Here is a 16,919-nt window from a genome sequence, read left to right as displayed (position 1 = left end):
ATTTCATAGTTTATTCTTTTTTATGTGCTTAATCTTTCTTTTACTATTTCTAAATCTTCTTCTATGTCAATCTCATTATAACTATAGTCATTATTATCTAAGACTGTAACTATTCTTTCAAAAGGATTTTCTATTTTTATTTATTTTATTTTATTTTTTGCTGTTATTTTATGTTTTGTTGTTAGAACATACAAGTTTTTACATCTAGTTGTAAATATCTTACTTCCTGGGGCTAGTTCTATCCCTGACATTTTCCAATATAATACTAGTGATTTATCTATATTCCTGTCATTTGTTGCTACTGAGTAGTTAGCACTTATTATGAATTTAAATTTTCGGTATATGAGGTTACCTTTTACTGCACTTATTATACTTTTTTCTATGGGTTGTATAATTATATCATCCGCTAAGTATATTTCTATGGGTGTATCTATTCCTTCCCTAAAACATGCTTTTACTAGTATTTCTGTTCCTCCTAAGTGTACATATTTAATTAGATTTTTAGCCTTAATATCTTGTATTTCTTTATTTATTATTCGTTTGTTTATTATTGGTATTTTAGCATTTCCTTTGGTGTATTTGCAATCTATGATATGTTCTCTTTGACTTACCACATAATATTCTTCTTTTTGTCGTTTAAACCAGTTTCTTATCGTTGGTATTTCAAATATTTTTCTACGCTTAGGTCTAATTCCTTTCCTTTTATTTGTTCAAATATATTATTATCAAATATTATTTTTTGTTCTGCCGATTCTTCATCTTGATATTTTTCTTTAGTTATTATTTGTATATCTATTTCAGTCATTTATATAGTATTCATTATCTAATTCTATTACTGAATTATTTTCCATTTCGTCTGTTTCGTTTTCTGATAATTCATATATACTATCTTCACTTTCTAATTCATAATCTACGTACTCTATTTGTGTATATTTTTCATTGTCCACCAGTATTTCTGATATTTGTTTTTCTTTGTATTTTTAGGTAATTTGCAATCTTTAGCTATGTGTCCTAATTTTCCACAATTATAACAAGTACATTCCGTTAGTTTTCTCTTTGGTCTATATGATCTTTTGGTTTTGTAGTTTTTTACGTAGTAGTTTCTCCTTGGTCTTTTATACTTATATTTTGATCTATATCTTGTATAGTTTCTTTTTTTATTTTTATAATACTTATCCATACAACCAAATTGGGGTGCTGTTTTATTTTTGCAACATGCTAGGTTTTTTACTAATATCTTTTTCATTTTCATTTCTTCTTTATGTTTTTCACACAGTTCTATAAACCATCGTTGTAAGAATTTCATTCTAGCTCCTAAGGTATCTGTTAATCCTGCTTCATTCCAACTTTTTATTACTTTTGAATTAAAAGGTTCTGGTAATTTTGTAAAATATAATTTTCTTATTTCTCTACTTTCTTATTTGCTATATGTTCCTTTATAATAGTATTCTCTAAATGCACATGTATATTCATCTATATAACACATATTACATATTGCTAATTTTGTCATTAGATTCCGGTTGATGATTTTTTCTCTATTTTGTTCTTCTACTTATGTTGTCATACTACTAAATTCATTTCTTATAGCTACTTCGTACTTATATAATATTTTCATAGTTGTAGTAGCTAATTCACCATTAATTTTATTACTTTTCAGAGTTTTTAAACTTTCATCTGATAAATTTTGTAGCCATAATTTTACTGTTCCTATAAGTGTTCTTTCTATATATCCTGGTGTTTCTGTCATTCCTATTTTGTTATCTATTAATTGTTTTGATATATATCCCATCCATAATTGGATTGTTTTATTTATATCTGCTACACAGTCTAAATCTAAAAAATTATGTTGTTCAGTTATTGGTTTGGGTGTTCATTTTTTATTCAATCTTTTATCCCATATAGTTTTTTCTTTATCATATTGTTCATAGTTTGCATTATAATATTTTAAATTTTTTGGGTTTTTTATTCCTGATGTACTAGGTTTTTCATCCATGTCTACGTCTCTTGTATTTACTTCTAAATTCTTTGTATTATTTATGTTTGTTAAAAGTTTCGTATATGTTTCGCTTGTTTCCATACAAAAAGTACTAAGTATGGAAGCCATGCACAAAACCACTAAAACATGAATGAAAAGGGACATTTCATTTAAAATCATGCTATATGCCATTTTTGAACATCATCTTTGAAATAGTTGGAGAATGCAACCAATAAGGCAACACATACATTTCATTATAGCATGAGATATATCATTATAATAACAAGCATAGTCTCCAACATCAATATAATACAAATCCCAATCTTCACAATACATAGCCTCCAATCATAAGGTAATACAAGTCAAATACCAATATCATCTCATAATTAGGTAATCATCACCTAAACAACCCCTAAGAAACACATGTGCAATGTATGGTAACTAACATATGTTTACAATGTACAACACAAGCGAACAATCATAGATAAGGAAACATCATGTTTATAGTTCATAGCAAGCAAGTCATACCAAAGACCAACTCATTACATGCACACATGGATTTATATACATTTATGACAAAAGTAAACCACAGCATAATCCCTTCATAGGTCTACTTGTGCAATGTACATGTAACGACCCGAGAGCACCCCCTAGTCGTAACATGGCGTACTCGACCTCTCGGAGGTCTTATACAAGCCCTTAGCATATCATGAACATTAAAGCATATGAAAATAGCGGAAAATTTAAAACTTTTCTTTACAATTGAAGTCTTCATAAAATAAGAGAGAGTCTATGACACTATGTCTCAAATCATCTATAACATTTAGAATAACAACTCTTTCATAACAACTTAGGGACACGGCCCTAACATAATAATTACTAGGGACACGACCCTTACACAAGTCTAAAGACATAAAACATAGAGACATAATGACATAAGAGTACGAGGTAGGTTCATCCTCGAAACTATGAGGACTCCCCAAGTTTTCATTCCCAAGCTGCTTAGAAACCCAACTTCCAAGCATAAGACATCACATCACCAAACCCTACACTTTGTAAAAATATAGATGAAATATGAGTTAGTACAACACACGTACTAAGTATGGAAGCCATGCATAAAAACCATTAAAACATGCTTAAAAGGGGACATTTAGTTGAAACCATGCTTTATGCACATTTTGAACATCATCTTGAAAGAGTTGGAGAATCACAAGTCACAAGCAATTCACATATAGTTCATCAAAGCACAAAGGATAATAAGATCACCATAAGCTTAGTCTCTAAACATAGTCTTAATACAATATTACTCATTACAAGACATACTACTCATGCATATTCAATCATTAATACCATTACATCATAACATAATAACAACATAAGTAACCCTAGGTTCTACTTGTGCAATGCATAGGTAGGGTCCATAGTCCTACCTACACTAAGTATTACCTTTGGATCATCATACTCTGTAACGACCCATTTGGTCGTTTTGAGTACTAGAGCTTTTTATTTCATAAAATACTTTCCGATAGATTCTAAATGGATATTTTGGACTATTCATAACTACAATTATATAATTAGTGGGGTACTTTTAATAATTTATTTAGTTGGTGCTTAAAGAAAATAACATTAAAATTTATAGTGGGTCACTTTCACACTTTTATAGTTGGTCTTATATAATAATTAAGGAGTAAATTTTCTGTAGAAAGAAATTATAGGGTTTAGTAGTTATTTAATTATTAATTAGTTGATAATTATTAACCCTAAATAATTAAAAGACGAGACAATAGAGCGAATGCTTACCTGCAACTCACGAGACGGCAATACCCTCAGGTAAATCTACAACAACCATCAATATTGTTCTTTGCATATTAATTATTGGGCGGAAGGTTTTGTATAATTACCTGATATGACTTAGTGCCATTTTATGGTTGAATGAATAGTAAAAGTAATATTATATGGTGGTATTGAATAATTTAAAGTGCATTGTGAATGGAATGTTGTGACCAACCATTAATAATCAGTAAATAAAGTGTTGGCTTTGATTATTAATCAAATTTGATATCTAATATTGCTTGTTGGGTTTAATGAATGGATTGCATGCTTAGTAAAAGGGTTATGTGTCGTGTCGGTTTGGGAGGAAAAGAATCAACAATTAAATTAGTTTTATGTTAGAATGAGTACCTAAAGGTACAAGTTTGAGTGGGGAAAGGTGATAATTAATTCCCTCTAGTGATGCTAATAATTAGCTTGGAGTAGTCGGTCACTGGAAATTGTATAAGGAACAAATTATTAGCAGGTTAATGTTTTGTATGTTTTGTCGTAGTTAAAGTACTGGATAAACTTGTGGTTTCGATTATAGGTATTTCTATGGTTATCACATTATAATCTAAGTTTTGATAAATCGATATAGATATTAAATATTAGGTTTATCGAATTATTTAAATTCCATTAAAAGTTATGCTAATTGGAGGAATTAAAACCTACCCTTAGGCTTGAACTTTAATAAATTGATTATAGAATTAGGCGAGTTTTGGGTCTAGGCTAGGCAAAGAATAATATGAGTGTTTATAGACTCGTTAACTTACAAATTATGCATATATACTTGATAGATTGGAAAGGTTCGGAGGCATTGAGGAAAGGAAAAGTATTGGAGAAGTAGTTGTTTGACTTCGGTTCTTCGGTGGAGGTAGGTTATGGTTTGTTCTATTTGATAGATAAACTCTTAATAGCGATTGATATGCATTGACTGATATTGTGAAGTTCTCTATGTACTTGACTGTGTGATTGTGTGGCTTGATTGTGTGGTTGTGATTGGTCTAAAATCCTGAGACCGTGGGATTTATAATCTGAACACCTCTCTATTGAAGTTATGCCTTGAATAAAGAAGGCTTGATGTAATATTATTAATGAACTGAAAAGTAGTGATAATAAATGATAAATTAATAATATTATTGGATCGGAGTGTCACGTTCCGACACGGTATTTTTGGATCGGAGTGTCACGTTCCGACACGGTGTAATTGGATCGGAGTGTCACGTTCCGACACGGTAACCTTAAAGGAAAAAGATATTGAATTAACTTAATGTACTCAATCTCAATGAACGCATTTCCCAAACGGGTGTGATGTAGAGGCATGAGTCCTCGTGTGTGTGCTTGATATTGTGATTGATTACGTACTTGCTTCAACTGTTACTTGTTCATGTTGTGGTTTCTTATCACCTGCTAAGTGCTATAATTGACTTTATACTATTACTCATTGTATATTAGTTTCTATTTTGGGTTGGCCGATGATACCTACTCAGTACGTGTTCCTTGTACTGACTCCTACTTGTGTTTTCTGCGTTCTTCTTTTGTGAAGTGCAGCAAGTGTACCATCGACTTCGACTCGCCCTCAGCTCTAGCCAGTCTCCCGCACATCAGAATTCAGGGTGAGCTATTCCTTCTAGCTCGTGCTGGATTCTCTCAGTTATGGTGTGATGTCCTTGGTTTTCGGACATGGACCAACGTATTTACTTATTTTAGGATCTCTAATACTTTTAGACTTGATATGTTAAGAACAGATGTCCTTGATGTGATGACTTTCAGATTTTGGGGATAATATGTAATAGACTTTAGAGGTTTATTTGATTGGTTACTTTAACAAGTTTTGGAGTTTCCGCGTTATTGTTGTTATTCGTAGTTGAATTATTGGAATATGTTGGGGTTTAGATTCCTTGGTCCGCCCACTTAGGAGGTTAAGTGTGGATGCCACTCACGACTCAATTTGGGTCGTGACAAACTTGGTATCAGAGCTTTAGGTTCGATGATCTCATCACACAAGGACAGGTCTAGTAGAGTCTTGCGGAATGGTACGGGGACGCCTTTACTTTTCTTCAAGAGGCTATAGGACTTTAGGAAAACTCACATTTTTCTTTCTTTCTGCTATTACTTAAATCCAATTGGTATCTGGTTGATACAAATTGGTATCTGACCTTCTTCACTCTATCTCGCAGATGGTCAGAACTAGAGCAACAGGTGTGACAACACCAACACCGGCAAGACAGGGTACGCCTGAGCCAACCGTTGGGGATGCAGCTCGAAGGGGAGCAGTGGCAAGAGGTCGTGGTAGAGGTCGCGGGAGAAGGCCCACTAGAGGCAGAGGACAAACACCTGGTCCAGCTAGGGATAGAGTGGTGACTCATCCACCGACTGACGAGGTAGTGAGAGAGAGTGACGAAGGGGAAGATGAGCAGATTCAAGAGAAGGAAGTACCACCCCAGCCTACTCCAGAGATGATTAATCAGGTTCTCACTTATCTTAGCGGGTTATCTGATCAGGGACAGGCACCCCCAGTATTTTCTTCACTAGCACCTCAAGTTCAGGGAGTACAACATGCAGCCGATGTGGCTCCTCGCATGGATGCGTCCTTGGAAACAGGCACGTTTCCCCGATTGACTACAGGGCCTATAATGACTAGTGACCAACATGATCTTTTTATTAAGTTCTTAAAGTTGAAACCTCCATTTTTCAAGGGTACTGAATCTGAAGATGCTTATGATTTCCTGGTTGATTGTCATGAGTTGTTACATAAGATGGACATAGTGGAGCGATTCGGTGTTGAGTTTGTGACTTACCAGTTTCAAGGGGATGCCAAAATGTGGTGGCGGTCTCATGTGGAGTGTCGACCAGCAAAGGCACCACCTATGACTTGGACATCATTTTCTAGCTTATTTATGGAGAAGTACATACCCCGGACTTTGAGGGACAGAAGGAGAGATGAGTTCCTGAACATAGAGCAAGGAAGGATGTCTGTTGCAGCTTATGAGGCTAAATTTCGTGCGTTATCCAGGTATGCCACTCAGCTTTGCTTCAGTCCGCAAGAGCGGATTCGCCGCTTTGTAAAGGGATTGAGGTCAGATTTGCAGATCCCAGCTTTACAGGTAGCTGCTTCTGCAAAATCTTTTCAGGAAGTGATTGATTTTGTGATAGAGGTAGAGGGGGTGAAGCCGGATGACTTCACCAAGGTGTCAACATTTAAAAAGTTTCGTAAGGGAGGTGAGTTTAGCGGTTTGTACTCCAGAGGGCAGAGCTCAGGGGGCTATCCACCCCGTGCTATTCAGTCTTCATTGCAGGCTTCAGTTGAGGGTCCGTTGCGGACCAGTCAACCTTTTTCTGAGTTTGGGGGTTACCTCCAGTCTTCTTCGTCTTCACAGAGACCTACCCTCGACTCTAGGACTTGTTATGGATGTGGAGAGGCCGGACATATCAAGAAATATTGTCCAAAGCAGAGTCAGGCTCGGTACGATCAGAGTAATAGATCCCCAGCAGTTAGAGGTAGAGGTGGTCATGGTAGAGGCCGTCATTCTGGAGGACGTGGTGGCCAAGGTAATGGTGGTCACCAGTTCAACCGGGGTGGCGGGCAGGTTGGAACTACTGGAGCGCAGCCCGGCAGAGGCAATGGACAGACAGGTGATAGGGCCCATTGTTATGCTTTCCCTGGGAGGTCAGAGGCAGAGACATCTGATGCTGTTATCACAGGTACTCTTCTGGTCTGCAATCGCATGGCTTCTATATTGTTTGATCCTGGATCCACATTTTCTTATGTATCGTCCTCGTTCGCTACTAGTCTTGATTTGCATTGTGATTTGCTTGACATGCCTATTCGTGTCTCTACTCCTGTTGGTGAGTCTGTGATAGTGGAAAAAGTGTATAGGTCTTGCCTTGTGACTTTTGTGGGGGGTGAGACTTATGTAGATCTGATCATTCTAGAGATGGTTGATTTTGATGTAATTTTGGGTATGACTTGGCTTTCTCCAAATTTTGCTATCTTAGATTGTAATGCTAAGACTGTGACCTTGGCCAAGCCTGGGATAGATCCACTAGTGTGGGAGGGTGACTATATTCCCGCCCCAGTTCGTATTATCTCTTGTCTTCATGCTAAGAGGTTGGTGAGTAAGGGTTGCTTAGCCTTCTTGGCACATCTCAGGGATGATACTTCCAAAGTGCCTTCAATCGAGTCTGTTTCGATAGTCCGTGAGTTTACAGATGTTTTTCCTTCCGACCTACCTGGTATGCCACCAGATAGAGATATTGATTTTTGTATCGACTTGGAGCCGGGGACTCGCCCCATTTCCATTCCACCTTATAGAATGGCCCCAGCTGAGTTAAGAGAGTTAAAGGCCCAACTTCAGGAATTGTTAGGTAAAGGTTTTATTAGACCGAGTACATCTCCTTGGGGTGCTCCAGTTTTATTTGTAAAGAAGAAAGATGGTAGTTTTCGGATGTGCATAGACTACAGGCAGCTGAATAAGGTAACTATTAAGAACAAGTACCCCATTCCTCGCATTGATGACTTGTTCGATCAGTTACAGGGTGCTTGCGTCTTCTCTAAAATTGATTTGAGGTCCGGTTATCATCAATTGAAAATGCGGGCAACGGACGTGCCAAAGACTGCTTTTCGAACCAGGTATGGGCATTATGAATTCTTAGTAATGTCCTTTGGGCTTACGAATGCCCCTGCTGCTTTCATGAGCTTAATGAACGGAATTTTTAAGCCATATTTAGACCTCTTTGTTATTGTATTCATTGATGATATCCTGATATACTCGAAGAGCAGGAGGGAACATGAGGAGCATTTGAGAATTGTATTGGGGTTGTTGAGGGAGAAAAAGCTTTATGCCAAATTCTCCAAGTGTGAGTTTTGGCTCGATTCAGTGTCCTTCTTGGGCACGTGGTTTCTAAGGATGGAGTGATGGTGGATCCCTCTAAGATTGAAGCAGTGAAGGGTTGGGTAAGGCCTACTAATGTTTCAGAGGTAAGGAGCTTTGTTGGTTTAGCTAGCTACTACCGTCGATTCGTACAGGGATTCTCTTCCATTGCTTCCCAGTTGACCAATTTGACCAAGCAGAATGTTCCATTTATATGGTCGAATGAGTGTGAAGAAAGCTTCCTGAAACTCAAGACCTTGTTGACTACTGCACCGATTCTTGCCTTGCCCGTGGAAGGTAAGAATTTCATTGTTTATTGTGATGCATCTTATTCTGGTTTGGGTGCAGTGCTAATGCAGGATAGGAATGTAATTGCCTATGCTTCAAGGCAATTGAAAGTGCATGAACGTAACTACCCAACCCATGATTTGGAGTTGGCTGCAGTTGTGTTTGCATTGAAGCAGTGGAGGCATTATCTATATGGGGTCAAGTGTGAAGTGTATACAGATCATCGCAGTTTACAATATGTGTTCACCCAGAAGGATTTGAATTTGAGGCAGAGAAGGTGGATGGAGTTATTGAAAGACTATGATATTACTATTTTATATCACCCGGGAAAGGCTAATGTTGTGGCAGATGCCCTAAGTAGAAAAGCAGGGAGCATGGGTAGTTTAGCCCACTTACAGGCTTCTAGACGCCCATTGGCTAAAGAGGTGCAAACTTTGGCTAATGACTTTATGAGGCTGGAAATACTTGAAAAAGGGGGATTTTTGGCCTGTGTGGAGGCAAGATCTTCTTTTCTTGACAAGATTAAGGAAAACAGTTTGAGGATGAGAAGCTGAGTCGAATTCGAGATATGGTGTTGCGGGGAGAGGCTAAGGAGGCTGTGATTGATGAGGAAGGTGTCTTGAGAATTAAGGGACGAGTGTGTGTGCCCCGTGTTGGTGACTTGACTCATACTATTCTTGCAGAGGCTCATAGTTCGAGGTATTCTATACATCCTGGTGCAACCAAGATGTATCGTGATCTGAGACAACATTATTGGTGGAGTAGAATGAAACGTGACATTGTTGATTTTGTTGCCCAATGTCCAAACTGTCAGCAGGTAAAGTATGAACATCAGAGGCCTGGAGGGACACTTCAGAGAATGCCCATTCCGGAATGGAAGTGGGAAAGAATTGCAATGGATTTTGTGGTTGGTCTTCCAAAGACATTGGGTAAGTTTGATTCTATTTGGGTAATTGTTGACAGGTTAACTAAGTCTGCTCACTTCGTTCCGGTCAAGATGACTTACAATGCAGAGAAGTTAACCAAACTCTATATCCGTGAGATTGTTCGATTGCATGGAGTTCCAATTTCCATCATATCAGATAGAGGTACGCAATTTACTTCTAACTTTTGGAGGACTTTACATGCTGAATTAGGTACTAGATTGGATCTTAGTACCGCATTTCACCCTCAGACCGATGGACAGTCTGAGCGAACAATTCAAGTGTTGGAGGATATGCTTTCGTGCGTGCGTGATAGATTTTGGTGGTCATTGGGATCAATTCTTACCTTTAGCAGAGTTTTCGTACAACAATAGCTACCACTCGAGTATTGATATGGCCCCATTTGAGGCATTGTATGGGAGGAGATGTAGGTCTCCCATTGGCTGGTTTGATTCATTTGAGGTGAGGCCTTGGGGTACCGATCTCTTGAGGGAATCATTAGAGAAAGTGAAATTCATTCAGGAAAAGCTTTTAGCAGCTCAGAACAGGCAGAAGGAGTATGCAGATCGGAAGGTCAAGGACTTGGAGTTTATGGAGGGTGAGCAGGTCTTGCTAAAGGTTTCACCCATGAAGGGTGTGATGCGGTTTGGTAAGCGAGGTAAGCTTAGTCCGAGGTACATTGGGCCATTTGAAGTTCTTAAGCGCGTGGGGGAGGTGGCCTATGAATTGGCCTTGCCTCCAGGGTTGTCAGGAGTGCACCCGGTATTTCATGTGTCCATGCTGAAAAAATACCATGATGATGGAAACTACATTATTCGTTGGGATTCGGTATTGCTTGATGAGAATCTGTCTTATGAGGAGGAGCCTGTAGCTATACTAAATAGGGAGGTCCGCAAGTTGAGGTCAAAGGAGATTGCATCTATCAAGGTTCAGTGGAAAAATCGGCCAGTTGAAGAGTCCACTTGGGAGAGTGAGGTGGATATGCAAGAAAGATATCCACATCTTTTTGTTGATTCAGGTACTCTTTCTTACCCTCACCTTCTATTGATCGTTCGAGGACGAACGATGGGTAAATTGGTATCTAATGTAACGACCCATTTGCTCGTTTTGAGTACTAGAGCTTTTTATTTCGTAAAAGACTTTTCGATAGATTTTAAATGGGTATTTTAGACTATTCGTAACTACTATTATAAATTTAGTGGGGTGGTTTTCATTGTTTTTATTTGTGGTAGTTAATGGACTAAGTCCATAATTTAGTTAATTAAATTATGGCCCATGAATAAGAATAAATTAGAGGGTTTAGTAATTATTTAATTATTAGTTGATAATTATTTACCCTAAATAATTAAAAGACTAGACAAGAAGATTTACGGTAGAGGAAAACCTTATCTGCGGCGTCTACCAGTGAAAACCGACACCCAGGTAACTTCATTCTTCAATTGCCTTAATTTATATTTGATGGTTTAGAGTTACCATTAGGCGTTTGCATGTGGTGCAATATCAAATATATAGGGATAAAATGTAGTGCAAGTTGAGTGGTGGGGGCTTTGGGTTGTAGATGTAGTTGTTGCAGATTAATATTAATATTATTATTATATTATGGTTGTGTATAGGAAATTAGGGATAAAAGACATTATTATAGTATTAAAGTTGAGTGGAAAGAATTAAAGAAGAGAATTAGAAATTGTGATGTTAAATTCAATAATTTTCTTACGGCTACTTGTGATCCTTGTGAATTTGGGGAATATATGCTCAAAAGTATCCATGATATAATCATTGGATAATGATCATGGTGTGATAACACACATAGATTGGAAGGGTAGTTCTATGATTTATTTCCGTAGTATGCTACTGGTTTCGCAAACCAGTGAGTTTCCGATTTTCAATTGTTCTTATTATTGTCACATTATAATTTAAATTTAGATATATTGAGATAGATATTATTAAATATTAGGTGCATCGAATTATTTAAATTCCATTAGAGATATGCTAATGGGAGGAATTAAGACTTACACATAGGTTTGAACTTTAGGAAATTGATTATAGAATTAGGTGAGTTTTTGGATATAGGAGGGACATAGAATAATATGAGTGTTTATAGGCTTGTTAACTTACAAATTATGCATATATATTTGATAGATTGGAAAGGTTCGGAGGCATTGAGGAAGGGAAAAGCATTGGAGAAGTAGTTTGCTTGACTTCGGTCCTTCGGTGGAGGTAGGTTATGGTTTGTTCTATTTGATAGATAAACTCTTAATAGCGATTGATATGCATTGACTGATATTGTGAAGTTCTCTATGTACTTGACTGTGTGATTGTGTGGCTTGATTGTGTGGTTGTGATTGGTCTAAAATCCTGAGACCGTGGGATTTATAATCTGAACACCTCTCTATTGAAGTTATGCCTTGAATAAAGAAGGCTTGATGTAATATTATTAATGAACTGAAAAGTAGTGATAATAAATGATAAATTAATAATATTATTGGATCGGAGTGTCACGTTTCGACACGGTATTTTTGGATCGGAGTGTCACGTTCCGACACGGTGTAATTGGATCGGAGTGTCACGTTCCGACACGGTAACCTTAAAGGAAAAAGATATTGAATTAACTTAATGTACTCAATCTCAATGAACGCATTTCCCAAACGGGTGTGATGTAGAGGCATGAGTCCTCGTGTGTGTGCTTGATATTGTGATTGATTACGTACTTGCTTCAACTGTTACTTGTTCATGTTGTGGTTTCTTATCACCTGCTAAGTGCTATAGTTGACTTTATACTATTACTCATTGTATATTAGTTTCTATTTTGGGTTGGCCGATGATACCTACTCAGTACGTGTTCCTTGTACTGACTCCTACTTGTGTTTTCTGCGTTTTTCTTTTGTGGAGTGCAGCAAGTGTACCATCGACTTCGACTCGCCCTCAGCTCTAGCCAGTCTCCCGCACATCAGATTTCAGGGTGAGCTATTCCTTCTAGCTCGTGCTGGATTCTCTCAGTTATGGTGTGATGTCCTTGGTTTTCGGACATGGACCAACGTATTTACTTATTTTAGGATCTCTAATACTTTTAGACTTGATATGTTAAGAACAGATGTCCTTGATGTGATGACTTTCAGATTTTGGGGATAATATGTAATAGACTTTAGAGGTTTATTTGATTGGTTACTTTAATAAGTTTTGGAGTTTCCGCGTTATTGTTGTTATTCGTAGTTGAATTATTGGAATATGTTGGGGTTTAGATTCCTTGGTCCGCCCACTTAGGAGGTTAAGTGTGGGTGCCACTCACGACTCAATTTGGGTCGTGACACTTTTTTACTTTAACTAATTTAGTTTTGACTTAATTCCAACAACTAAATCCACCAACAAAACCACATTATTTATCTTAACTTATTTAAACAACTTAACAACTTTCACTAGTTTAGTTTTGACTTAATTCCAACAACTAAATTCACTAACTAAACCACATTATAAATTTTAAATTATTGAAACAACTTAACAACTTTTTAACTTTAACTAGTTTAGTTTTTACTTAATTCCAACAACTAAATCCTCCAACTAAACGACATTATTTATTTTAACTTATTTAAACAACTTAACAACTTTAACTAGTTTAGTTTTGACTTAATTCCAACAACTAAATCCACCAACTAAACCACAATATTTATTTTTATCTTATTTAAACAACTTAACAACTTTTTAACTTTAACTAGTTTAGTTTTGACTTAATTCCAACAACTAAATCCATCAACTAAACGACATTATTTATTTTAACTTATTTAAACAACTTAACAACTTTAACTAGTTTAATTTTGACTTAATTCCAACAACTAAATTCACTAACTAAACCACATTATTTATTTTAACATATTTAAACAACTTAACAATTTTAACTAGTTTAGTTTTGACTTAATTCCAACAACTAAATCCACCATCTAAACGACATTATTTATTTTAACTTATTCAAACAACTTAAAAACTTTCACTAGTTTAGTTTTGACTTATTTCCATCAACTAAATTCACTAACTAAACCACATTATTTATTTTAACTTATTTAAACAACTTTTTAACTTTAACTAGTTTAGTTTTGACTTAATTCCAACAACTAAATCCACCAACTAAACCACATTATTTATCTTAACTTATTTAAACAACTTAACAAGTTTCACTAGTTTAGTTTTGACTTAATTCCAATAACTAATCCACCAACTAAACCACATTATTTATTTTAACTTATTTAAACAACTTAACAACTTTTTAACTTTAACTACATTAGTTTTGACTTAATTCCAACAACTAAATTCACTAACTAAACCACATTATTTATTTTAACTTATTTAAAGCTAAGTGTCAACACTAGATGGACACAACTAAATCTTGCAAGAAAATCAATTTTGTCATCAATAGGATCAACTAGTGTTGGTACTTATGCTTAACAAATATATTATTTCTAAATTTAAAGCTAAGTGTCAACACTAGATGGACACAAATCGATCTTGCAAGAAAATAAATGTTGTCATCAGTAGGATCAACTAGTGTTGGTACTTATGCTTAACAATCACATTATTCCTAAATTAAAGCTAAGTGTAAACACTAGCTGGACACAAATCGATCTTGCAAGAAAATCAATTTTGTCATCAATAGGATCAACTAGTGTTGGTACTTATGCTTAACAAACACATTATTCCTAAATTAAAGCTAAATGTCAACACTAGATGGACACAAATCGATCTTGCAAGAAAATCAATTTTGTCATCAATAGGATCAACTAGTGTGGGTACTTATGCTTAACAAATACATTATTCCTAAATTAAAGTTAAGTGTCAACACTAGATGGACACAAATCGATCTTGCAAGAAAATCAATTTTGTAATCAATAGGATGAACTAGTGTTGGTACTTATGCTTAACAAACACATTATTCCTAAATTAAAGCTAAGTGTCAACAGTAGATGGACACAAATCGATCTTCCAAGAAAATCAATTTTGTCATCAAAAGGATCAACTAGTGTTGGTACTTATGCTTAACAAACACATTATTCCTAAACTAAAGCTAAATATCAACACTAGATGGACACAAATCGATCTTTTAAAAAAATCAATTTTGTCATCAATAGGATCAACTAGTGTTGGTACTCATGCTAAACAAACACATTATTCCTATATTAAAGCTTAGTATCAACACTAGATGGACACAAATCAATCTTGCAAAAAAATCAATTTTGTCATCAATAGGATCAACTAGGTTTCTCCTATTTTCAATACTTCCTCTCTTTGTTCCACTAGTTATTGTGATGTATATGTTACCATGATTGTGTCCGGGGTTGAGAAACCAAGAATTCCAACAAGAATGTTCAAATTTTAATGTGTATAAACACTTACTTTTTAACCTATCTTAATATACCAAAACACAAATCATAATGTAATAATATATTATAAGAAAAGTGAGCCAAATTACGAATCATTCACTAAAAGACCACATTCTCCAAACATCAAATTCTTACGCCTTATATCACTTTATATCCATCCTAATTAATCATCACGATAAGTCTTTACCAAATTGGACGAGAAGCTAGCAATTTTAATCAAATTCAAGTACTGATTATGGGCAATGAGATTTGGAAACAGAATTGAACTTGTAACCCTTACACCTTCAAACACTACGTGAAACAATTCAAAACCAATGAGTTTAAACAGGAAGCCAACATATTAACACAAACGCAAACGGGGAAATCCTAGTAAGAAAATACTATATCCATCATGGAGAAAAATCACATAATAAAATCAGACAAGTAAAGAGTTTGAATCTATATAATCATATTAACAAACATGCAAATCAAAAAGGGAAGAAATTAAGGCATGAGCATTCACAAAGAAGAAGGAAGAATGACACCATAATTTTGTTGTCTATTGTCGTTGACCGGAGTTGCTGACCAGAGATGTTAGTTGTTGCTGGCGTTGTCGATTTCTTCGCCGGAGAGTAGGGCGGATGCAGCTGCTGGAGTAGCAGCGTTGGAGAAGATAGAGGTGACGCTTGGTTGCTGCTGCTGCTTCGCGGTGGCTTCGTGGGTCGCTGGTGGACAGCAGCTGGAGCTGCTGCCAGGTGGTCTTCGCGGCGGCTTCGCCGGCGGAACTCTATCGGAGATGGAGTGGCTGTTGTGAGAGGCGTGAGAGGGGAAGGGGAAGAGCGACAGAAGAGAAGAGGGAAGGAGAAGAGGACAGAAGGGAGAGGAAGAGAGGGACGTCGCCGCCTCTAGTGGCCTCACTGGAGCGGCTTCGCGGGAAGGGAGGAGAATCGAAAGAGCGACTGCTCTTTTCTTTGGAGAAGAAGAAGAATTAATTGTCTTAGGGTTTTGGGGTTTTTGGTTTAGAATATCATTCTTTTAAAAAAAAGTGTTAATACCAATCACGGGATGTCTTTATCTTTTAAAATAATTATCTATATTTAAAAATATTAAAATAAGTACCAACATTATGAAGTTGTTTTTATTTAAATAAAATAATAATTTAAATATACCGACCTCTTAAGGTCGGTATTTAATAATTTATTTTAATATAAACTCATCTCTGGTAGATTTTATTAATTAATTTATTTTTTTTATATATATATATATATATAAGATTTAATTTAACTACACATCAACAAAAAATTAATTTTATAAATTTAAATTATATACCTCCTAATTATATAAATTTAATTTTATTGATAAAAAGAAGTTTATCAATATCAAATTTAATATATAAATCTCCTTGAATTTATCATCGGTATTACTTTAATTGATAATGTATTTCATAGCTGAACCACTAATATATAAGACTTGATTTGTTAAACTACTCGAGGAGTATATAATCAACATATTTCATACTCCGATGAGTTATCTTTTACTCGAAAGTCGGTAGTATAATTTTTTTGTTTTTTATTTTACACAAAATCGTCCTCCGGAAGACGATTTAAATAAAATTAAATCAACATAATTAAAGAGACATACGGAGGTCGGTATTTTTATTTCATCTAATAATTAAAGCGACATCCGGAGGTCTGTTTGTTCA

General features: G+C 35.7%; 1 protein-coding gene across 1 annotated transcript; it reads left to right on the top strand.

Annotated features, from left to right (window-relative positions):
- Window positions 1-10,287: 10,287 nt before the first annotated feature.
- On the top strand, window positions 10,288-16,031 carry LOC125812758 (uncharacterized). The gene is made up of 3 exons (XM_049492233.1): window positions 10,288-10,299; window positions 10,395-10,949; window positions 15,816-16,031. Exons 1-3 carry the CDS (start codon window positions 10,288-10,290, stop codon window positions 16,029-16,031), a joined length of 783 nt encoding a protein of 260 aa, XP_049348190.1.
- Window positions 16,032-16,919: the final 888 nt, after the last annotated feature.

This window comes from Solanum verrucosum, unplaced genomic scaffold, assembly GCF_900185275.1.
Source record: "Solanum verrucosum unplaced genomic scaffold, falcon-dt-bn FXZP01000033.1, whole genome shotgun sequence".
Lineage (NCBI taxonomy): Eukaryota > Viridiplantae > Streptophyta > Magnoliopsida > Solanales > Solanaceae > Solanum > Solanum verrucosum.
This window is presented reverse-complemented; position numbering and strand designations above follow the sequence as displayed.

Bases quoted from the DNA above. Each gene is read 5' to 3' on its own strand.
- LOC125812758 (XM_049492233.1), top strand. The intron at 10,950-15,815 runs GTATCTAATGTA...CAGAGATGTTAG, and splicing joins GACGAACGATGGGTAAATTG to TTGTTGCTGGCGTTGTCGAT.